The 23,895-nt window shown below is 46.9% G+C and overlaps 1 protein-coding gene and 1 long non-coding RNA gene across 2 annotated transcripts in view; both read right to left on the reverse strand.

The window, feature by feature from the left end:
- Positions 1 to 21,909, reverse strand: part of VSTM2B (V-set and transmembrane domain containing 2B) — a 38,099-nt gene extending 16,190 nt beyond the window's left edge. The window contains exons 1-4 of the mRNA XM_033156710.1: positions 21,272 to 21,909; positions 20,045 to 20,229; positions 11,989 to 12,018; positions 6,849 to 7,323 (exon numbers count right to left, since the gene is read on the reverse strand). Of these exons, the coding sequence (XP_033012601.1) occupies positions 6,849 to 7,323; positions 11,989 to 12,018; positions 20,045 to 20,229; positions 21,272 to 21,344 (763 nt within the window). The 5' untranslated portion in view covers positions 21,345 to 21,909. The remainder of the gene's footprint in view (positions 1 to 6,848; positions 7,324 to 11,988; positions 12,019 to 20,044; positions 20,230 to 21,271) is intronic.
- A 193-nt stretch (positions 21,910 to 22,102) lies between these two features.
- On the reverse strand, positions 22,103 to 23,106 carry LOC117050827. The gene is made up of 2 exons (XR_004427131.1): positions 22,766 to 23,106; positions 22,103 to 22,163 (listed from the first exon to the last, which is right to left on the reverse strand). It is a non-coding gene; the product is annotated as an uncharacterized LOC117050827 (long non-coding RNA).
- Between the last annotated feature and the right edge of the window lie 789 nt (positions 23,107 to 23,895).

Consider the following 23,895-nt stretch of genomic DNA (forward strand, 5'->3'; position numbering starts at 1 on the left):
GGCCACCTGTGGACTGCCCTGGGTTAGACTGCTGACGGGGCAGACTTGACATCAGCACGTAAATCCGGTGCTTAAGAGCTTGCAGCAGAACTCTCCCATTGTTTGCTTATGTGTTTCTTCCATTCACATGCCATCGTTTCACCATGATGGAACTCAGGGAAGGTGCCATGTTTTTCCTGTCCTAGGAGTCCTCAAAACCTCAGATGGTCTCATCTTTGCAGAGAACCTCCTGGAAGAGGCTTTGCTCTTACAGTTTAGTTACCCCTTTGCATCTCTGGGTACCCCTCTTCTTTTGAGTCCCACCCAGGGGGAAATGGGGGGTATAAATAAATAAATAATTTTCCTGTCAGCTCTTTCCCCTCCCTCCTTCATGCCCTCCCTCCCTCCCTCCCTCCCTCCCTCTGGCCTCCCGCTTTTTACTCCTTCACGTTTGCTCTTTCCCTCCTGCACTTTTCCCTTTGAGGTATCCCTTCACGGTCTGTCTCTTCTGCCTCCTCCTCCATCTCCCCTCACCTGCCTCTCTTTCCTTGTCCTCTCAGTGTCACTCCTCTTTCACTCCCGTTCCCCCCTCCCCCTCCTCCTGCTTCTCACTGAGGACTGAAACTGACTCTTCCTGGATGTTGCCTTTTCATATTGTTCTGCAACACTGTCAGCATCCTCCTGATGCCTGTTGGGATCCCCTCATAATAGGGCTTCCTCCCCAGAAGATGTCCCATAAAGGCACTGACCAGACCCAGACCTGCAAAGCTGTGCCTTCAGAACCCATTCTGGGACCTGCTCCACCCATCACACACCTTCCCACTTTGTATTGAATTCTCTTGTGATCTAAGATTGCCTCTCCGTTAACTGACCGCAACATTTCCTGCCCAAATCATGAGTGCAGGAGGCTTCAAAATGGTTTGTTAACACGGTGTCCCCCTATTTACAAACATGTCCAGCCACCAGAGATGTAGAGCAGTGCGACAGATAGAAAAGATAAGGCCAGATTATCAGGGGCAGGGGATCTTTGCCCTAACAGACATATCTGACATGCTCTTTTAGCTGCAAATGTTTATGCCCATCTGTTAGCGTGGCTTTGTGCCCATTACAATCTGATCTGGCTGTTTCATTAGGGGCATATGCACTTCACAACCCACAGGCAGTCTACGCAAGGCTAAATAAATCAGCTGTGCAGGAAGCTTGATTTTTCTCTTTGAAAGTCGGAACACTCAGGCCCCATCTGCACTGTAAATGCAAAGCAGTATCATACTGCCTCTCCCCATATGGACCAACCCAGACCGTGCCATCATCATCTGAGGCAGTTCTTCATGTGCCTCCTCCGCAAGAAGTTTGGAGGGTGGCAACTCAGGAACGGGCCTTTTCTGTGGTGGCTCCACGCTCGTGGAATGCTCTCCCCAGGGAGGCTCACCTGGTGCCTTCGTTACATATTTTTAGGCACTGGATAAAAACATTCCTCTTATGCATTTTCATGTTTTTATATTGTAAACCACCCCAAGATCCTCAGGATGAAGGGTGGTATAGAAATCTTAAAAAATGAAAAAATAAAAGCAGTCACGGCTTCCTCCCAAAGAATCACGGGAGCTGTGGTTTGTTAAGGGTGCTGAAGGTCGGTAGGCACAGTGGCAGCTAGTGACACTTTTACTTGGGAGGGATGCAATTTTTTCATCACAAGAGGTTCTGCCCAACACTTATTTAGAAAAGTGTGCCATTACACACGCACAGAGTGCCGTTGTCTCCTTGTCTCTACCCTGCTACCAGTTATTCTCTGCACTTCTATGAACAGGGAAATACCTTCCATGTAAGAGGACCCAAGTATGATTTTCATACAAGATTGACTCCATTACCCTTATTTTAAAAGTAAGCCATACCACACAATGTAATTTTCTGAATTCATGCTTTGGTTACACCTGCTTATCGCTTGTGCAAAAACTAAACACAAAATAACCTTTTAAAAAGTGAATAAAAGTTGTTTCCAGTTGCGTGCACAGGAATGTAGATTCCTGCATCTGCCCCTTAGCCACTGCTTACCCATGGTGAGCATCGAGAACATGGGCTGTATCCAACTAACTTTTATTCAGAGTAGACCTATTAAAAGTAAAGGCCATGAGTTTGTTTTGTTCATTACTTGCAATAGATCTCCTCAGAGCATGGCTGACATTGGATACAGCCCCATGCTTTCATCTCCTAAAGGCACCTCTAGATGGAACAGTTTTCAAGCATGAATTTCCATATTGGATGCATGCAAGCTGCACTAAATACCAGCCCTGAATCTAGCAGGATGAGTACAGGCAGCACAGTCCAAAAGAGGCATCAATTCAGTTTTACTCAGAAGCAGACCCATTAAAATACATGGACAACATGGACTAAGTGCCATTCATTTCAATAGGTCTACTCTGATTCAAACTGATTACCTGCTATGGCGGCCCTAAATCTTTGCATTAGTTGGTGCTTCTACCTAATAGCATCAGCAGTAGCTGGTGCCCATTGTGACTGGTAAAGGTGCAATGCAGGGAGGCCAACAGTAGGCAGTGCCAAAGCCAGGCGGAGCCTACTAATTTGGTTGCCATTCTGTTCCCAGCTGAGGTCTACAAGGGCAATAGAAAGACAAAGGAGGAGGAAGCTGAACCCCCTGGATTTGTTCCAAGTAGTAAGGCAGGCTGGTGGGTCACATTGAGGTTGGTGGGGCAGTGCCATCCTAATGGGGCAGCCTCCATTGATGCAGCAAAAGAACAGCCCTGCCAGATCAGGAGAAGGGTTGGTCTAGTCTGCTACTACCAGCACCATAACCACCATCGCCATCTTGTTTTCATCACTGGGTTCTTTCCATCCGTGTTCCATCCATCAGACACACTGAAGTTAATGAGCTTAGCAATAACCATCAATTTCAAGGGGTCTACCTATCATCATCATCATCATCATCATCCTTATTTGTTTGTGGCTTACAACAAAAATGTTTAAAAATGACTTGCAATTCTAAAGGGGTACACGATACAGAATTTAAAATTCATCAAAAAGACAAAAGGTCATTAATTGACTAAAAGTGCTCATCCTGCAATACCATAAAAAGGGGAAAAAACCAACTCCATCCTACTAAAAGATGAACACCAATGCAGATTAGGATATCATCATTCCATGTCAACCGCAACTGAGAGTCAAATGACTGGGTGAACAGGAATGTCTTTGCCTGGCACCTAAAAGTTGTTGAAGACGGCACCAGGGACATTTCTCTTTGAAGAGCATTCCACAATTGGGGAGTCGCCACTGAAAAGGTCTGCTCTCATATTACCACCCTCTGCAGCTCCCTTGGAGGGGGCAAATGGAGAAGGGTCTCAGATGATGAATGCAGGATCTAGGTGGGTTCATGCAGGGAAAGGTGGTTCCTAACTTACTGGGGCCCTGAGCGACATAAAGCTTTATAGGTAAAAAACCAGCACTAGGAATTGACCACCACTATTTCCAACACTGGTCAGCAAAATGCTTAAGGGAGGCTCCCCGCTAAAGCATGAAGTTAACCTTCATGGAGTCCCCTTCCCCAGTGGGCGATTTTCCTCCTTCCTTCCTGGAAGGAGAGGTTGTTCTCATTGTATCAAGCAGACACAGTTACTCTGCTTCTAGGATCTATGCCTCATTGATAGGAACCAGGGGGCAAAAAAGTACCACATACTCCTTCACAGATACCTCTGGAGTCAGCTCATCTATCATAAACAACAACATGAACCAGTCTTGATACAGACAGAAATGACCTCTTGCTCTATATATTTGTGTGTAGAGGGGAAATGGTGGCCGAGGCGAGGCATGAATAAACCCCGGCGAAAATTTGTTGTGACAGTTTATGACAACGTACAGCTGTAACCCTCTGAGCATAGCATGCCATATCTCTCTCTGTTAAACATAGTGAGACCAGGACTGAACTATGCTAAGCACTGAAATTAATGCAGTAAGAAATGTGATGTTGTTTTAGAACGTACTCTCTTTCATCTTCTTGGAAGTTTTTTTTCCTGGGAAGTTTGTTTTGGAAGTTTAGTACTCTTAATGGGGGGGGGGGGAGCCAGCATGGTGCCATCCAGATATTATTGGACTTCCCTCAGCCCCAGTAAGCATGGCCAATGGTCAGAGATGATGGGAGTTGTAGTCCAACAACATCTGGGGGGACACTCTGCTCTATACTATACATCGTGTTATCGTTCAGAGTTTAAAAACATAAAAAAAAAATCATTTCTGGATCAGGGTAGTAGTCCATTTTGCCCAACATCCACAATGGATGTTTATGGAAAGCACACAAGCAGGACCTGAGTGCAACAACACTTTTCTCTCCAAAAGTGGAGAAAAGTGTTGGAAAGTGGAGGCAGTGTTCTATTGTTCTAATGTCATAACCTTCCAATGTCCATGAATTTCTTTTTAGGAAAGTTCAGCATTATTGTTACCAGTTCACAGATGAAACCGAGGCTTGAAAAGGGAATGACTATGAATGTTCATAATGGAGGACTTTCTAGTTCAGAGCACACATACTTTTACCCGGTACCCTCCAAAATGCTCTTCTATCAGCTCCAGTTGGCATGACCTGTGGTCGGGGAAAAGTCTGCAACTCAGGGGCAGAGCATCATCAGGTCAGTGGCCCACCTACTCCAACATCCTGTTCTCACTTGAGCTGACCAAGTGCCAGTGGGAGACCAGCAAGCAAGCAGGAGTCCAGTACAAGAGCACCCTCCCCTCCCGTGGTTTTCAGCAACTGGTATTCAGAAACCTTGCTGCCTCCAACTGTGGAAGCATACCAATCATGGCTAGTAGCCATCAATAGCCCTCTCCTCCTCCATGAATTTGACTAATCCTCTTTTAAAACCATCTAAGTTGGTGGCCATCACTGCCTCCCATGGAAGAGAATTCCATAGTTTAACCATGTGCTGTGTGATGATGCTTCCTTTTATCTTTTCTGAATCTTCCAATGTTCAACTCTGTTGGATGGATGCCCATGCATTCTAGTGTCACGAGAGAGTGGAGAGGGGACTTTTCTTCATCCTCTTTCTCTATGCCATTCAACATTTTATAAAATTCTGTCATGTTCCCTCTTCTCTAAACTAAAAAGTCCCAAATGCATGCCACCCCCATGAGCGATCAATGGTCCGACTCATAAGGATAAGGAAGCTTCCTATGTTCTAGGTATTATAGGAGCTGTAGTTCAACAACATCTGGAGACCACCAGGTTGAGGAAGGATATGCTCTCATGCAGCAGACCAATAAACAAGGGATAGTTGATAGTTTCATCTTCAAAAGCACATATATCTTCTCCTTTGTTGATATGTACAGAGCTTGTTTACTATCTGCTCTAAGCACCCACTTCCCCATGCCTGCTACCTTTCCCACAAACAAACAGTCTTGTGGAAATGCTATCAAATTCTTCCATTCTCAATCACACCTGGAAATAAGCTTCTCTGAAATCAACAGGCCCTACTGCCAAGGGAGTCAGTTCCAGCACAGGTGTCGCAACAAAACACAACATATCACAGAAAGAGTCAAGGTGGCCTCAGCAGGATCCCTATTACAAACATTTCCCCAGTGCTAATTTTTGCAGCGGGACAGAACTCTTTAAAACTGTCACCGAAGGCTTGTGTGAGAAAACATTTTTGCTTCCGCCAAATTGCAATGGACAATAGTGTACTTTACAGGACTGAAAACACTTCACATAAATTATCCCTATAATCATTATAATAACATTGTAAGATAGTATAAACCCATTATCCCCATCATGTAGACTGAATGGCACCCAGTGAGGCAAAAATTGCGTGGAGCCCACATTTTCAGTGGTGTATTACAACCACTTTCTAGTATTGAGCAGTAAAAAAATAGTTCCTATGAAAAGGTGTGAGCTTTTCAACTGCACTATTCAGAGCATGAATCGTTCTGAGAATCATTAAGAGCTATTTGACAGCAGAACGGACTCCCTCAGAAGGTGGTGGACTCTTCTTCATTGGGTTTTTTTTAGACAGAGGTTCAATGGCCATCCATCAGGGGTTCTTTAGCTATTATTCCTGCATTGCAGGAATGTGGACTAGATTACCCTTGGGGGGGACCCTTCCAACTCTACTTTCCTGCATTTCTGTGAGAAGTTGCTCAGAAATATATCTGAACCCTAACAAAAATATTAAATGGTGGTGGTGGTGGGGAATTAAATAAAAAAAGAGAGAATACAAACAGGCATGAGCAAAAATGAATGTGTTGGGGAAATGACAATTTTCTATCCGTTTTGTTATTTTCTGCCTACATGAGACTCAATTCTCAGAAATGTTACACAAACCAAGAAATGTTTGTGCAGATCTAAGTAGCAAAGAGTTGACCTTACTTAAATTCATCTGAGCCACCAAAATGAGATTTTAAAAACTCAGAAAAAATATTAAGTCCCAACAGCAGAATTCTCATTCTATGTGTACATTTTGTATCTTTTCGTTCATGTAAAACTTCTGACAATTTAGCCTGACATACAGGTAGTCGGGAAATATTTTCTCATGGAAGAAGAGGTGAATGAGGACCTGGCATTTCTTCTCCAAACACACTAGGTTTGGGATACTGTATATGCTTTTGTTAAAAGGATCAGCAGGAACCAGCGGGGAAAGGAGACCCAAAGCGGACTCCAAACTGGCACATGGCTTCTCCCAAACAGAAAAGGGAGCACAATACTGTATTTCCATTTCCCGGGAGATGCTGCTACATACGCCCAGGCTAGCTGTGCCCCTCGAGGTCACTTTATGGCAAGGCCTCGACATGGTCCACAAATAAGGTCCTCCCGCCGCGCCGCGGGCAGATCCATGCGCTTCTCGTAGCGCCCCGTCGGGTGTCGCTGCGCCTCCACCTACCTGATCCGTGCTGCTGGCGGAGGATGGTGGCTTTGCCAGGCGGAGGCGAGGCCGACGACGCTGCTGCTGCCGCCGCCGCCGCCACGATAGTCGTGGTGCTGGAGTTGGAGGAGGAAGAGGACGACGACGAAGCGGCGGCGGGGATGGAGGCTGCCGACGAGGAGGAAGAAGAGGCTGCGGCTTCGCCCTGCGCCGGCAGGAGGCGCTTGTCCCCCAGGGGCGGCTCGGCCGTGGCTCGCCCGGGTGGGCTACTCCTGCGCGGGCCGCTGCTCTGGATGTGCGAGACCGCCTCGGCCGCCTGCACGTCGGGCGGGGAGAAGCGAGCCAGGACGCGCAGTTGCGCCTGGGCCTTGTGCTCCTGAGTGTCCTCGTCGCCGTAGTCCGACACGCGGCACTCGTACACGCCCTCGTCCTGCCTCCGCACACTGGACAGCCGCAGCCGGTGGGAGATGTCATTGCCCTGGACGCGCACCGTCTGCAAAGAGGGCGAGAGAGAGCGAGAGAGAGAGAGAGACACGCCTTAGCCGCCCAGCAGGACTGGTTTCCCGGGATGAGGAAGGAGCTCGGGGTCTGTTCCAGCGCACAGCTCGAAAAAGACCCTCGACGTATATAAGGAGCTTGCCTCCCACTTGTGCCCCTTCCAATTGCTGGACTCCTGCCATCAACATTTTTTTTTCTTTTGGAGATCTGAACATGTGGGAGACAACCTGCCCCTCTAGAAATATCATATACCCCTTCTGTATCCCCCCCCCTCATTTCCCCCCTGGTGCCACCACTGTACAGTCAAGATCGAAGCTGCAAACTTTCCTGGGTGTAAGTTGGTAAGGAGCTGTGCAAAGGATTGCCCTGTTAGTTGCAAACAAGCAAAGCTGTATAATTTTAATAAAATACCCTCCTCCCCATAGAGGTGCACTCGAACCATCAATCCCTTGCCACCCCCAGCTTACGGCTATATGGCGAACAAGCAACTGTGCACACACACCAGACCTTCTCTTATGGAATGTGCTCATATACTAGATTTCCAGCTATGACTGATTTACATGCACACTACATTTCTAAATATGCAGAACTTCCTAGAACTTGTAGCCCCTGGGGAGTTTGGGGCAACTATTGCCCCCTGGTATTTCAACCTCCTCCCCCCCCGCAATGTCCAACCTTTAACCTTCTTACAGAGCAATCCTCTACAGGTTTACTCTGAAGCATCTACATCTCTCTGATTTCAACGAGACTTGATTCCTTAGAAAGTGTGTGCACGTTTGCAGCCTTAATACCACAATCAAAAGATCTCAGGGTGGTCCACAAGGTAAAATCGGGGACAAAATCCCTCCTGCACAAAGAAGCTATCTTCAGTAACTACAGATGGGCTTTGCATTTTTACAACATCGAGTGGAATTGTGTGTTTACATGTTTAATGTTTACATAGCATCTGCCAATGGTACACTAGGTGGCTGTGCAGGATTTGGTCAATATGCGCACTGAAGATAAACCAGTCTCTGGTCACACTGTATGGACAAACACACACTTGAAGCTGCTTTGCACATAGGAGGTACAGCACCAGCGGGGAATTAATCTGAACACGAGTCTGATTATGTGCATACATGTTTTTCTTGCATGCAGGAAGCCTCAAAGCTGCCCATGTTTCCCAGGAAAATGCCAGAAACAAACCATGTGATTATTTTTAGTTGGTTGGCTATTATAAAGTTGTATATCACAAATGATGATCTGCAGGGGAATGGCAGGTGTAGAGCACCAGCACTACTAGTCTAGCCCAGCACCGTCTAGTCTAGCAGGCAGTGGCTGTTCAGGGTCTAAGGCATAAGTAATTCCTTTCACCTTTTCCCCACAATCCTTTAAAAAAAAAAACTTCAATAACCGGAGATACCAGGGTATTGAACTTGAGATGTTCTGCATGCAAAGCAGCTGTTCTACCACTGAGCCGTGGTACCTCCCATGAAATGCACGTGTCTCATGAAATCATCACCAGCTCCTCCTCTATTTTGACCTGTCAGAATGGCTTGTGGAGGGCTGGCGACTTCCAGTTCTGGACCTCTGGCTGGAAGCAATTTCCTATCCATGGGCTACAGCTACCATTGTCCCTGCCAATTGGCAAGAGTGGATGGGAAACGGAGCCCAGCAACATCTGGAGGTCTACAGCTCCCTTGTCCCTGCTGTAGAAAAAAACAACAACCCCACAATGGTTTGCTCTAAAATCCAGGTTTCTCATCTGCATTCTGAAATAAATACCTGCTTCATCTCCTCCTATTCCTCTGTTTTTGACACCTGAGATGTATGTTTTTGGGACCCACTCTATTTTTTGTGATTGCATTTTCTCTATAACTGTAATACCACCACCAATAAGTTATTGTGAAAAGCACAGTAAAACTCTGGAAATCTGGCTTCAAACACATTGGCTGTAAGCAGGAAAAAAAAAAATCTACCTCCAATTCCCTGGAGACAAAATATTGAAACTGGCTGCAAAAGCACTCTAGTTGATTCTAATGCCCCATTAAGATACATAGGGAAGAAGTTGAAGGTAATCAGATTACAAGCAAAAGGGTGCTTTGTAGGTTAAACCAGAGCTCAGTCTGGAGCTTCAGCTAACCAGACTGCCATCCTTGAACCTAGAAATACAGAATTTACATTGTAACGCATTAAATGAGAGCGTCCCTGACCATGTGCAGAGCATCTTCTGTCGCAGGTCCACACACCTGAGGGATCATGGATCTGGACTTGCAGGGGACATGAGGCAGCTCCTCAAGGAACTTGAGTCCTGCCCCCTCCCTTTGTCAAAAATAGACAATGTATGGACAGCATGCCTGACATAGTGTTAAAGGGACAACTCCTTGCAAAAATGCTCTGTGGAATTAAACAACAACAAATGAGCCTTTTGATGCTGCTCTTTCCCTCTGTCTTAAAAATTCAATTTGTCTTCCTCCCCAAAATCAAATATTCCACTGCTGCAAGTCATTGCTTTTGGCCATTTCTATCCGCCCTCTGCACCAAGAAATACTTCCAAGCATGGGGTCACTCATCCGAAATCAAATGCTGGCCACTAATTCCATCTCCTCCTTCCCTTAATTAAATGCATTTCTCCGTTGCAGTCAACAGCTAGCCACTAATCCTCCTTGCTCTCTCTCTCCCCTCCCTGCTTCCAGCAATAATGCATTTAAAATGTATCATCTGTCCAAAAGCAACCTCACTGTGCTGGCTCTCTCTAATCCTGCCCTCGTACTCTTGCAGAAACAAGTGCACCCAACAGCATCCAGCCATTCATGCTTCATCTCTGATTTCCCCAAAATAAATGCAGCCCTTCATACCCCTCACCCGATAATAATAACAACGAAAAACAGCTTCTGCATTTAATCCTCTGCAAAGCACACAAAATCCCAGTGAGAGAAAGGGGAGAGAGAGAAAAGATGCACCGGGTCCCTCAAAGTTGAACACAACCATGTTGCCATGAGTGAGTCCAAATCATCTTCCAAAAATAGATGTATTGGGACTAATATATTTCCCCCTTTCCCCTCCCGTTCCCCTGTCTGAAATGCAGCCCGCAACATCTGCCTCTGAAATTCTGTCTCCAAACACTTTATCAGTTTCCCTCTCCTCTGATCTTGTCCATATTTAGACCTGCATATTCTCTCTCTCTCTCTCTCTCTCTCTCTCTCTCTCTCTCACCCCTATTGTTCTGTTTTCTATATTTTAATTCTTCCTTTTTTGTCACCAGAAATAATACTAGGATTGCCAAGATGCCTGTTATTCTCAGGGATCCCTGAGTTTGACCCTTATTTAAATAAAGCTCAGCTCCAATGTGCTTCATCAAAGAAACCCCAAAGATACCGTTCCCTATTGATCTACGTTCCACACACCAGCAAACAGCTCATAGAGAAACCAATTACAGGTGGGTGCTCCAGATCTAAGGCAACCTCCTGTTTGCAATAAACAAATTTTATAGAGGCAGGCCAGGGGATGGCTTTGCCTCCAAAGCTTAAGATGCAATCAGTCCAAATAATTTAAAAAAACAAAACAAAACAAAACAAAAAACAATGTAGCAGGTGGGAAAGTGTGTGTGTCACCTCATTTGGGCAGGGGTGAAACAACTTCTGCAAGATGTCCCACTGTGTGATGTATGAATACAGCAAACTTAATTTTGGTCTCTTGTGCTGATTTAACAGTCACAACCTCTGCAGAATTCTGGGAACTGTAGCTTGGTGATGGGGCAGGGCATAATCTATTAATGACTCCCCCTTCCACAGACCCTGGGTTCTTTGGGATGGGGGAAGTAAGACTACTGACTGCAGTGCAGATATATATTTAGAATTAAGTTCAGAGTACATACTTAGTCAAAGGAAGTGGTAAAGCTCCTAGACCAGTGGTTCTCAAAGGGTGTAGTAATGCCACACTATCTTTTCAAAACGAGAAAAAGCATCAAGTGATACTGAGGACAATCCTAGTTGTGTTTGCCAATACATCCTATCAATTAAACATGTTGGTGTGGCACTGGCAGATATTCATTCTGAAAGTGTGGCCCAGAGAAAAAAAGTTTGAGAGCCACTGTCCTAGACTGTGACACTGCATTTGGGGGGTTTATATATTTGCAAGTTCTGCCATGAGAAATGCTCCCTTGTAGCATTCCTTTAATGGAAAGGGATATAGCTCAGTGGTAGAACATCTCTCCTCCATGTTGATGTCCCAGGTTCAGTCCCTGGCATCTCCTACCTTAATCTAGTGCAGTGGGGGGGGGGCAGACCTGTGGCCCTTCAGATGTTGTTGGACCACAACTCCCATCATTTTTTTTAACATGGGTAGTGCTGGCTGGGAATGATGGACATTGTAGTCCAAAGAGGGTCACAGGTTTCCCCATCCCTGCTCTGGAGGGTTGACATGACGTGGACAAGGAGAACATCCAAGGATTTGGCTGCATACCACGACAAATCAAGGCCCCATCTTTGTGAGGTCTCATGAACAGCCCCTCTTCAAGGTCTCAGGAACAAGGTCTCTCCCAATCCCTGCTCCCTGAGATTCTTTAAACTGGAATTGACAGGGACTGGTTTTTCCTATGTGCACAGGTTGTGCTCTGCACGATAACCCCTACTCCAGCTAGATGCCTACAGAAAAGCAGAATGTACTGAGACACACTTACACTGATCTTTGTTGCATCCTTATTTGTTACCTGAAAAAGAAAAGAGGGAGAAATTAAGCAGGGAGAACGGATGCATCACAACAATATTTCTCTCGCACACATTCTCCCTCCCCCTCCCCACCTCACATGCACCCATTAAGCAGACAGTTCTCTTCCTCAAACAGGGTTAATGGCAGACCACCTTTCCTTGATTGGGGATACGCTCAATTGCTTCTTAACTTACTGAGTATGTGGTTTGGGTGAAAGACAATCGGCTTGACTGGGTGGCAGTAAAACAGTTATCACATTTTGCTATTTGATAACAGCATTTGAGGGCAGGGATGGCTGCAAGTCGGTTAACTGATATATATTGCAAGCAGCTGCAATTCCAAAGGCAACCTTGCGATGTGGAATAGCAATGGCAGAAGCAAGAAAGAAGAAGAAGAAGAAGAAGAAGAAGAAGAAGAAGAAGAAGAAGAAGAAGAAGAAGAAGAAGAGTAGAAGAAGAGTTTGGATTTGATATCCCGCTTTTCACTACCCGAAGGAGTCTCAAAGCGGCTAACATTCTCCTTTCCCTTCCTCCCCCACAACAAACACTCTGTGAGGTGAGTGGGGCTGAGAGACTTCAGAGAAGTGTGACTAGCCCAAGGTCACCCAGCAGCTGCATGTGGAGGAGCGGAGACGCGAACCCGGTTCACCAGATTGCGAGTCTACTGCTCTTAACCACTACACCACACTGGCTCTCAAGAGAGCTTGTTGGTGAACTGGCCTGGGGTAGTGGGTTTTGATCCATTGTATTTCCACATGAGTCTTCCTTGTTGCTTATTATCCACTATTATCCATTATCCTGACCTTCAGGTGCATAGTAAAGGTATCTGACGATGTCATATTAACAGTCTTAATCATGTCTACTCAGAACTCAGTCCTATTCCTACGGGAGTGGGGTTAGGATTGATATTAAAATAAGCAGCGACTTATAAAAAGCAACATCAAAATAAAACCTCAATTGATGTTAAAAAACTAAAAAGGCCTAGGATTTTTTTTTAAAAAAGTCTTTGCCTGGCACTGGAGAGACATCAGAGTGGGTGCCAGGTGAGGTTTTCTGGGGAAGACATTTCAAAGCCAGAGTGCCACCACTGAAAAGTCCATCTCCTGGCAACTGCCCACTGCACTACTGATGGTAGGGGAACCTGGAGAAATGTTCTGATAAGGGCAGCTTGCCATGCTGAGAAAATCACCTTGTCAAGCCTAGCTCTACAACAGGGAATCATAGAATGCTTTAGCTGATGGATTACAAGAACCCAATATGATAGCATATTGCATCACAGAATTGTAGAGTTGGAAGGGACCCAAAGAGTCATTGCATCCAATCTCCTGCAATAGAAGAATCACAGCTATAGAAACCCTGACAGATGGCCATCCAACCTCTGCTTAAAAACCTCCACTAAAGAAGAGGCCACCGCTTTCAGAGGTCATCTGTTCAACTGTTGAGCAGCTCACACCATCAGGAAGTTCTTCCTAATGTTTAGTTGGAACCTCCTTTCTTGTAGCTTGAATCTACTCGTTTGGGTCCTACCCTCTGGAGCAGCAGAAAACAAGCTTGCTCCATCTTCCACATGGCGTCTAGAGTGCAGTTTGCCAACAGCTCTGTCATTGTTAGAAATAGGATACTTCAGCTGGGCCTCTTCATTTACACCATCCATTTAAGGCCCTTTTATGCTACTTTAACAATTGTGGCTACCTGCAAAGGATCCTAAGAAGTGACGTTTGTTAAGGGTGCTGGAAAGTGCAGCTCTGTGAGGGGTTTTCTAACAACTTTCAGGGCCCTTAATGAAACACAGTCCCTAGGATTCTTTGGAGGAAGCCATGGCAGTTTAAAATGGTATGACGTTGCTTTAAATTATGGTGCAATGTGGATCAACGCTGCAGGTAAAAAAAGCTATCGAACCTCTCGGGCTCAACGGTTGACAAAAGAGGCCCTTGGTGGTGGTGCCCGTTGGCATTGACCCACAACATGGCCTTCTCAGTGGTGGTTCCTTGTTTCTGGAATGCCCTGCCTGGTGAGGTGTATCTGTCTCTCCCATTATTAGCTTTCAGGAGGAATCTACAAACCTAACTGTTTTCACCCAGGCATTTGAAAGATGCTGTTCATGGCAACCTCAGAATTTCAATTTGTTTTTAGAGGGTGTTTTTTTTTTACATGTTTAAAACATGTTTTTGTTTTTATTCAAAACAAAATAAAAAATAAAATATTCCTTCCAGTAGCACCTTAGAGGCCAACTAAGTTTGTTCTTGGTATGAGCTTTCGTGTGCATGCACACTTCTTCAGATATTTATTTTTATTGTTTTCTTGCGGATGTGTTTGGTGCCCTGGGCTCCTTGGGGAGAAAGAGCAGGATATAATGATGATGGTGATAGTTAGATTGAAGATGGGACCAGCAATCCAAGCAGTCCCTTCCCCATTTTTTTTTTTTAGGAGAAGAAAATGAGATGGGGTGGATGGAGCCCTGTCTCAGATTTCCCACGCATTGTCCAGTTTGTCTTTGTCTTCTATTATGAGGTTAAGGGCAACATGTGAACCTCATCTATTCGTTTTCCTCTCCGTTGCCACCCCAGCCAATATTGCTGGGCGAGTGCATGCTTTGCAACTCCATTTGAGCAGAGCTGGCATGCTATACAGTACATTCAAAAGGAGCACATTTTCAGCAATAGCTTTGTGACCTGGAAAGGACACTCTAACAAGAAACTCTGTTTCACAGCTCCTGCCTCTGGTTCTATCATTACATCTATTTCCGTTGTTCCGGTGGTGAGTGCCGTTCTTTTTGTGCCTAAAATAGCACCATCCAAGCACAAGAGGGAGGCATCAGAAGACTTGAGGAAACCCTTCCAGAAATGAAAATACCTTCAGGGCAGTGGGGACACCAAACATGAGACAAAACCCTTAGTTGTCCCCTTCCAACTCTGCCATTCTATGAGTCTATGAAACATGGTCATTGGCCATGAAATGCTGATTGACTTATTGGTGGTGGTTCTGGTGGGGAATCGTGTGTATTTCTATGGAATAGAGTGCCTGGAATCTTGATTGACAGGGCTCTCCACTGCAACATTTCGTTGCAGGTCCCCTTGATTGCATGTAAAAGCCAATAATCTGCCAGAATTTACTGTGACACAGGAACAGAGCCCAGGGCGGAGCTATGCAGATGGCTACATGGGGCTTCACAAATGAGAACAGGCTTGGCTATCAGCGGCTCCAGCTAGGTTTCATAAGAAATGGTTGCAATTTGGGATGCAGCTGGAAGGAGGATGCATGTCTTCCTTATGCAAGCCACTGGAAGCAGCGCAACACCCTCCCTAAAAATGTATGAAGAGCCTGCTGAAAGAGTCCATTGGCTCATCTAATTCAGTGCCCTGACCTTGGTACGGCCAACTAAATGCCTGTGGAAAACCTGCAAGCAGGACCAGAGCATAAGAGCTCTAACCCCTCCTGTGGCATCCAGCAACTGTTATTCAGAAAGATTACTGCCTCCAGCTGTGGAGCGTGTCTAGTAGCCACAGATAGCTCTCCTCCTTGAATGTGTCCAATCTTCCTTCAAAGGCATTCAAGGTGGTGGCCATCACTGCCTCCAGTGGGAGTGAGTTCCATTGTTTAACTATGCACTGGGTGAAGGAGGAGGAGAAAAGCTTTACCTATCCACTTTCTCCACACCACGCCTAATTTTATGAACTACCATCATGTCACATCTCACTTGCCTTTTCTCTAAACTAAACGCTGCAACCTTCCTTTGCAGGGAAGTAGATTCATTTCCACTCCAGTGGTTATTCCGAATGATCCCTTTCTGCTCTCCACTTTAAGTGAATGTGCGCCATTTATTCCTACAAGGATACAGAGTTGTAGTGGGGGGGTAAGGCAAGCTCTGCACTCCTACAGTGGATGCCTTGCCTTTTGCCAACAGGATCAACATGCGGGAGTGCAATTCGTCTCCATTCAGAGAGCCACCTTAAGCTCTTCCCTGCTGTATACAAGCCTTCTCTCCAACTGAGTGTGCACTTGTGCACTCATAACTTATGGGTATTTTTTGCTAGTACCTATTCACCAACTGAAGCCCCAGTAAGTGGGCTGCACAGTTTTAGCCGATGTCGGCCTGGGCTTTAGCAATGGGACCCCCCCGCCAAGGTTCTCTTCTTCATTTTAATTATTACGAGCCACAGCAAAGATAAATCATTCCGCCGCAGAGTTATCCTGCAGCTTCTCCAGGGTGGGGGTGGACATATGCACAGGTCACATCCCACCAGAGGAGGATTGGAAGGAGAAAGAAGAAAGCTAACAACCATGAATCATCGGCAGAGAAAAAGTTCCCTGTGCCAAACAACCCACCTCCTAGATTTGTTTACTTGTCTGGCGGGTAGAGGGAAATGGAATGCTCACTTGACAGCAGTGGAGCAGTGAGTCCGTAATGAGAATAAGGCAGTGGAGGCTGGTCCATTGGGGAGAATGAGGAACTGCTCCACCAACCTTAGCCTGTCCTCTGCCAGCTGCCTGGCTGCTTGCTTACATCCAGTCCAGGAGGTGGCCCTGCCCACCAGCTTCCTCCTTCCTAAGTCTCATTGCAGAATTCAGTGGGGTGGAAGGATGGAGACAAAACCAGAATTAGTCGGCTTTCCCTGTCATTGGCTCTGGTGCCACCTACTGTTGAGCTCCTTGCTTTCTGCCCCACCAGTCCAGATGGGCACCAAGCGCCGCTAGAATAAGGGGCGTTTCACACATGACTTGGAGACAAAACCGGATGCCCTCAACAGAGAGTCATAGCTAAACCAGTCTGTTTTCGCAAGTGAACCTAGATAATGCACCTATTCTGCAAGCATGTGAGCCATATTCATGCATTACATCTTTAGGTGTACACTTGCATCATCTTAGATGTATACCCCCCCAAAAAAAGTGGTATACCATAACAACCATTCACCAGTGTTTCTGCAGAATCCTGTCGGTTCATATTTAATTGTTTGGTGTGATCCGTTTATCTCGCCATTAAGTAAAGCAGGTTATGGATTTAGCAGTGACTGGCAAATCTTATATGCATCTGATTACCAAAGAAAGAGGCAAATCAGTAGTAATTCTGTTACTAGCTCTACTCTTACTAGAATGAATAATAATAATAATTTTCCAAGGACTGCAACATTTAATCAATAACTGTTAAATTTTTGAGGGGTAACTTAGACTGCAGTCCTATGCACAATCACATGGGAACGCAATAGGAATTCCTTCTCAGCAGAGATTCATGAATTTTGCCATGAAATAGTGGTGCCCTAATCAACCAGATCCCTACTTTTTTTTTATTAAAAAGTTTTCAGCACAAATACTTCTGCAAATTACAGGTGGCAAAGGCTACCTTAAAAAGAGGCATTCCCTCCTGTGTATGAGAGCAGGATGCATCTTCTAAGATAAAGTCTCTGCAAGGAGAGTCGTACATCACTTGAAAACAAAGCAAGCACCCTTTCTCCTTCAGAACAATGGCATTTATCCTGATATGCAAATTTAACAAATTAATTCCCATGCAATTAATGAACTGAAATTAACATAATCAGGCCCCAGTCCTATTAAATTAATTGCATTTTCATTTCTCCATAGTCTTGGGGTAGCTTACCTAGTCACCCTCACATTTTGTCCTCTCAACAAACCCGTGAAGCAGATGTCATTAGACTACATCTCCCATCACCCCTGCCCATTGGCCATACTGGCTGGGGCTGATGGGAGTGGTAGTGCAAAAGATCTGGAGGGCACTAGGTTGGGGAAGGCAGCTGTTCAGCAAGACTGAGTTTTAGCAGCTTGCCCAAGGAGAACTTCACATCTGAGACAGCCTTCCCAGTCCATGTCTAGTTCACCACAATCACTCAATGCACCCCTTATGAACTCTGCATTTTCCGATGCAGATCAGCCTCCTACCTCTTAACTCTGAGTGTTCATCAGGGGATAGCTCAGTCAGTAGAGCATGAGTCTCTTAATCTGAAGGTTGGAGCCCCATGTTGGGCAAAAGTTTCCTGCATTGTTGGACCATCATGTGCTCTTCTTATGATTATGGTCAGCGGTTGCTGGTGCTCATTGGGATTGGTGGGGTGGACGGCAGGGAGGCCAACAGTAGGTGGCGCCAGAGCCAATGACAGGCAGAACCAACTAATTCCAGCTTTGTTCCCACCCTCCCTGCCTGCCTTCAGGTCCTTCCAGGGCAACACTGAGACAAGGGCGAGTGCCAGTGCCACCTACTGGAACCGTTGTGCAAGTAAGAAGGCAGGCAGATGATAACCAACTGAAGGCAATGTCCCCTTCGCCCTAATGGAACAACCTTCATTGGTGTCCATATAAGCAGGGAGAGAGGGAAGGTCAAAGGTGGCACAAAAGGTGGAAGGATAGCAGGGTAAGCATAGGCACAGTGGCACAGCAGCACCCAGGCCACATTGCGATATTTTAAGTATTTACATATAGCATTGATATCCCACCTTTCCTCTGAGGAGCTCAAAGCAGACTCCATTGTCCCCCTCCCCCCGATCCCATTTTTATCCTCACAACAACCTTGTGAGGTTGAGGTTGGCTAAGTCTGTGATTGAGTGACAGGCCCAAGGTCTTCCTGGTCCTTGTCTGACACTCTAACCACTACACTGCAGTCATTCATCTCTAAGCCAAGAATGAAAGGGAAGTTCACCGACAATTACCATTCACAACAACAACAACAACAACAACAACAACTAATAATAATAATAATAATAATAATAATAATAATAATTCTATCCATATCCTTCCCCACCTTTCATGAAGGGCAGATTTGCAACTTGATTCAGAGGGCCTCAAATAGTGCTGATATGGGGACTTAAAAACTTATAAACCCCGTGGAGGTAGCTTGCATTTTGTGTGTCCATTTCCCTGTGCCGAGAGAGTCCTTGTCATCTAATCTTAACTGTACAGTACATCATAAATATGCTACAGCAACATTTGTCATGTTGCAGATAACTACTGTAATTATCACCAACCCAGGAAACATGCTCAAGCTCCCTACCTGTTCCCTGCCTCCTCTGAACCAAAAATGCTCTGCTCCTTTCTGCTGTCAGTCTATCTCACCTCCCATTCAGACAACCAGTTGTTGTCCTCATGGGCTGATTCTTGCTTTTGAGTTCCGACTTCCTATGTGGCTGCTATGATGCACCATCATCAAAATGCAAAGGTTGTGGCTCACCCTGCAACCATTTTTTAAATATATATATATATAAACCGGTGAACCTAGGGGTGGTGCATTGGAAATGCACCACTGAAGGCCTGTTCACACATGCACGTACACCTCTTGACTCCTTGTCGCTAGAGAACTTGCAGCAGAGTGGCTGGATATGCTGAAGAATCCTGCACCCTGAATGGATGTGTGGCAACATGCAAGCTCCACAAGTGAGCTTTGATCGTTGGCCATCGCTCACATAGGTGTGCCACCGCTTGAAGGGGGAGGCCTGTAACTCAGTGGTGGAAAATTTGATTTGCAAGCAAGCAGAAGGTCTGAGGTTTGATCCCTGGCATCTCCAGTTTGGGGCTGTGGAGGAGGAACCCTGCAGAGCTGCTCCCCATCAGTGTAGACAGTACTGAGCTTGATTAAACAGTGGTTTCACTCTGTAAAAGGCAGCATCCTATCTCCCTTTGTCCCCTTGATTCTGAAGCCACCAAGTCCCATCTGTGAACCAGCCATGGATCCATCACATTCCTGAAGGTCCCTGCAAGTGCCCCCCCCCCCGTGGCACATGTTACACCCCCTAGTAGACTGCATTCCTCACTTATTTGTCTGAATCCGCTCTGTTAGGTGCGGCAGAGATAGAGATAAGCAGAAGCAACCCGAGAAATACCGCTTTCTTGATGCGTGTTGCCGGACTGCTTTTCTTTCTTTCTTTCTTTCTTTCTTTCTTTCTTTCTTTCTTTCTTTCTTTCTTTCTTTTTAAAAAACCCACATATTGGGTTTCTGTTCCTACCTCCCATGTTCTGTATCAAACATTGCTAATTCATGGTCTATGCATGGGTGGATATATATCTCTATTTGTGAGGATTTATTACCTTGGTTCTGCTGCCGGGGCCACTGATGGCTAATTCGTGAGCAAGCTCTCGTGCTGGTTCCTTAAGATACCACCATTGGATTTCCAAGGAGTAAGAGGTGGATCCGCTGGCCCGGAAAGCACAAGGCATCTCAATATCATCTCCCTCTCTAACAGTCACATCTTTAGGAACTTCCGTAAATGTAGCTGGAGACCAAAAATGAAAAAGGGGGGGGGGGGAGAAGGGATAGGGTGGCAAACAGGGAGAGATGGGAAAAGACACAACAGAGCTGTTCTGCTAAGAGTCCAAAATTCACAGCAAAATGTTGCAGAAGGAGGGGCTTTTATCGGTTTCCCTGAACTAGCCAACATGCCATGGATGCCGCCCACGCTACATGGAACTGAAGGGTGGCAGGGACTGGGAGGAGGAAACCCAGAGGTCATGTTGTCAAGTCCCTCTATCCCCTCAAGTGCCCGGAAATGGACTCATCTGTAAGACCCCAATTATGGTGTATCACAAAGGGCGTGATTCTCCACCCATCTTTGCTTGTTGACAAGGGGTGGCCGCCATGCCCCCCCACCCTCTGGCACCCCCTGGTGATCACTGCAGTCTGGGCACCCATCCATATCAGACAAGTGTCAGAGGAGAGAATGTAAAAGTTTGCCGGATAAATCCCGCCCCCCCCCCCAGCAAAAACAAAAGCCTGCAGGGAGACACATTTCCCCACCCTCTCCACTTTCTAGGGACCACCACATTTCAAGAGCTGTGTGTCTGGGACATGGTGGTACCCCCCCTACTGTTTTCACCACCCTCTTTTGCTCTGGGTTCTCCCTCTCTGCAGCAAGAGCGCAGGCATCCCTCAGTCCTGCAGCCCGGGCTGTGTTCTCTTGCCTGCACCCTTTCCTCTTCAGCACCATTCCCCAGACCCCTGCATTTCCAACTGCATGAGCTCACTTGCCTCTTTCTGATACAAGCAACCCACAAACCACTCAAACAGTGCAGCATCTCTCTCTCTCTCACACACACACACACACAAATATATAATGGTGCACATATCATTTTGCTTGGCTTCCAGACATCAGACCAGTTATGCATCTATAGCCAGCTGTCTGCACAGATTATGGAAACAGAAGTGAAAGGCAGTTAAAATACAGACACTTGCTGCAGACTGAGAACCAGATCCTTGATTTTGCTACCAAAATTAAAGCGGGGGTGGGGGTGGGGGGAGGGAGGGAGTTTGGGACTTACCCTGGACCATGAAGAGCAAGGGGGCATTGAGCATCAGGTAACAAAGGGAGCCTAGCAGCCCTCGATTTTCCATCTCATATATGTGGACTTTGGAGTACAGGGCAAAGCGAGGGGATCGGAGGGGGTGGTCAAAACAACCAGGCTAAGAGATCTTCACATCCCATGGCAGTGCCAAGGCATTGGAGAGCCTGGTCCAGCGACAGGATAAATACGAAGAGGGACACTTTTAAAAATGAAATAAAATAAATAGCCACCGAGCTCGATTTCTTTCCTCCCCCACTTCTCTCTTCTCCCTGTTCTCTCTCTTTGGAAGCACATATAAAATCCACAGCCAGTTGGTCCAACGGAGAAAAAAAATTGCTGTCGTGACGTTAGAAGAAATTGATCCTGAGAAGCCAAAGCGTAAATCTGCCGGTTTGATTGTAATTATTAATTCCCACCAGCCTGAAGCCTCTTCTTCTTCTTCCTCCTCCTCCTCTAACAACTCTGCGACAACCGCAATTCAACTTCCTTGGTCTGAACGGGGTTTTCTGGAGCCCCCAAACGAGGAAGCAATCCCAGGTTTCCTGCCCAAACCCATCTGGGCTCTCCTCTTCCAAGGGAGAGTGAAGAAGCCGAGAGAGCGATTCCCAGTCCGCCCCCCCCCCTACCCCGCGCTCTTCCCAGTCGTTATTTCCAAGGGATTTCCCTCCCTCCTTCCTTCTTCCTGACACAGCGAGGAGGAAGAGCTTCCTTCTCCTCCCTTGTGGTGGTGTGTAGGGTCCAAATCAGGCGCAGGATTCGAAGGGTTGGATCCTTCTCCTTCTCCTTCTCCTCTTCTTTCTCTCTCTCTTTTTAACCCCCTCTCAAATCAAGATGCTTTGCTCAACCTATAAGAGGAAAATTTCACCATCTGACGTTCCGGCGTGGAGGCAGCGGTGGGAGAGAGACCAGTCCAGGAGACGGAGGGGGGGGGGAGGGAGGGACGGAGAGAGAGACACAGAGAGAGGAAAAATTAAGTTGTGTTTCCCTGAGATCAAATGGTTGGATTTTAAAGCTGCACACACGCAGACAGGCACAGGACGGAGCAAGTCACCCAAGCAGGGGAGGCACGTTGTCAATTGCTATCTGCTTTGAAGGCATTTGTTTGCGCGTCTGGGTTGTAATTGACTAGGGAGAGGAAGAACCCCTTCTATGACAGACTTGAGTCCCCCAAAGTACAATTCCCCTCGTTCATCGCGACCGATATTTCCCAAACTGGGGGACTGGGGCGGGGGGGGGGGGAGAGAAGGGGATGGCAGACCAAGAGTGAGAGAGACAGAGACAGAGAAAGGGTGACACAGAGAGAGAGAGAGAGAGAGAGAGAGAGAGAGAGAGAGAGAGAGAGAGAGAGAGAGAGAAGGGGGTGGCAGAGACAGGGGGAGGGAGGGAGGGAGAAAGCCGCCTCCACATCGTTTCCCGAAACTAGTTCCCTTCCCATAGAGTTTTTCTTCTTCTTAAGGGAAATCTACTCACATCCTACACAGACAGACAGAGGCTGGCGCCGTCTCCAGCTGGTCCCCACTTCCCCGCAAACGCGCAGCTGGGCTTCCAAGTGCCCAGGAAGTGAGACGCTGCTGTCCCCGAGCCAAGAGCTGGATTCGAATCCCCCCCCCCACTCGCACACGCACCGCGTTTAACATTCCGGCGGCGTCCACAGGGCGTGGAAACAGCCCTTCTCTCTCGCCCTCTTCCCTCCCAGCCGCAAAACGATTCTGACTGCGCGCACACACACAGCTCACTCGGAAGACACCACAGCCCCCGGTGGAAGTCTCACTTTTACAAATCTCTTACATTGGTTCTTCTCTCCAGCCTTTCTGAGGTTGGGAAATCATCCGAGGAGAGGAGAGAAGAAGGAGAAGGAGAAGGAGAAGGAGAAGGAGAAGGAGAAGGAGAAGGAGAAGAAGAAGAAGAAGAAGAAGAAGAAGAAGAAGAAGAAGAAGAAGAAGAAGAAGAAGAAGAAGAAGAAGAAGAAGAAGACCGGCGGCCGGCGCTGCTCGAAAAGGAGGAGAGGCGTTCGGATTTAAAAGGAAATAAAATCTAGGGAGATGATGAGCTCCCTCATTTTAAAAAAGCAACACGCCAGCCAGAGTTCTTAGAGAGAAAAATTGAGGGGGGGGGAGAGGCGTCCCTTGCAAATAGACAGTGATGGGGGGAGAGCCCCATCCCGGTTAAAAGTCCGCAATGGAGACCATGAAGAAGTGATGTCGAAAGGGAGGGGCGCGCGAGAGCGATGGGGCGAGAGAGAGCCGGCAGGTGCCTGGACTGGATGCAGGGGCAGATGTGGTGGCGGGAGAGGGGACCAGAGGGGGGAGGGGGAGCTGGGGACAGACTAGTTGATTCAGAGCAAGTTCGATTTCCGGTTTGGGATGGGGGTGGGCCGCTGTGTGTGTGTGTGTGTGTGTGTGTGTGTGTGTGTGTTGCGGTTAGAGCGTGTGGGGGTCTCTGTGTGTCAGAAACACAAGCTTGATGCCTTCCTCCTGACGCGATCCCGGCTAGAGGTGGTGGCTGGTGGAGGGATGTGGGGGAGTCCTGACAGGTCTCCCCTCAATAGTTCACCCCAGCCCGCCCACACGGAAGGAAGGCTCTGCATCCTCAGCTCAGGA

Source organism: Lacerta agilis, chromosome 8 (assembly GCF_009819535.1).
Source record: "Lacerta agilis isolate rLacAgi1 chromosome 8, rLacAgi1.pri, whole genome shotgun sequence".
NCBI classification, from domain to species: Eukaryota; Metazoa; Chordata; class Lepidosauria; order Squamata; family Lacertidae; genus Lacerta; species Lacerta agilis.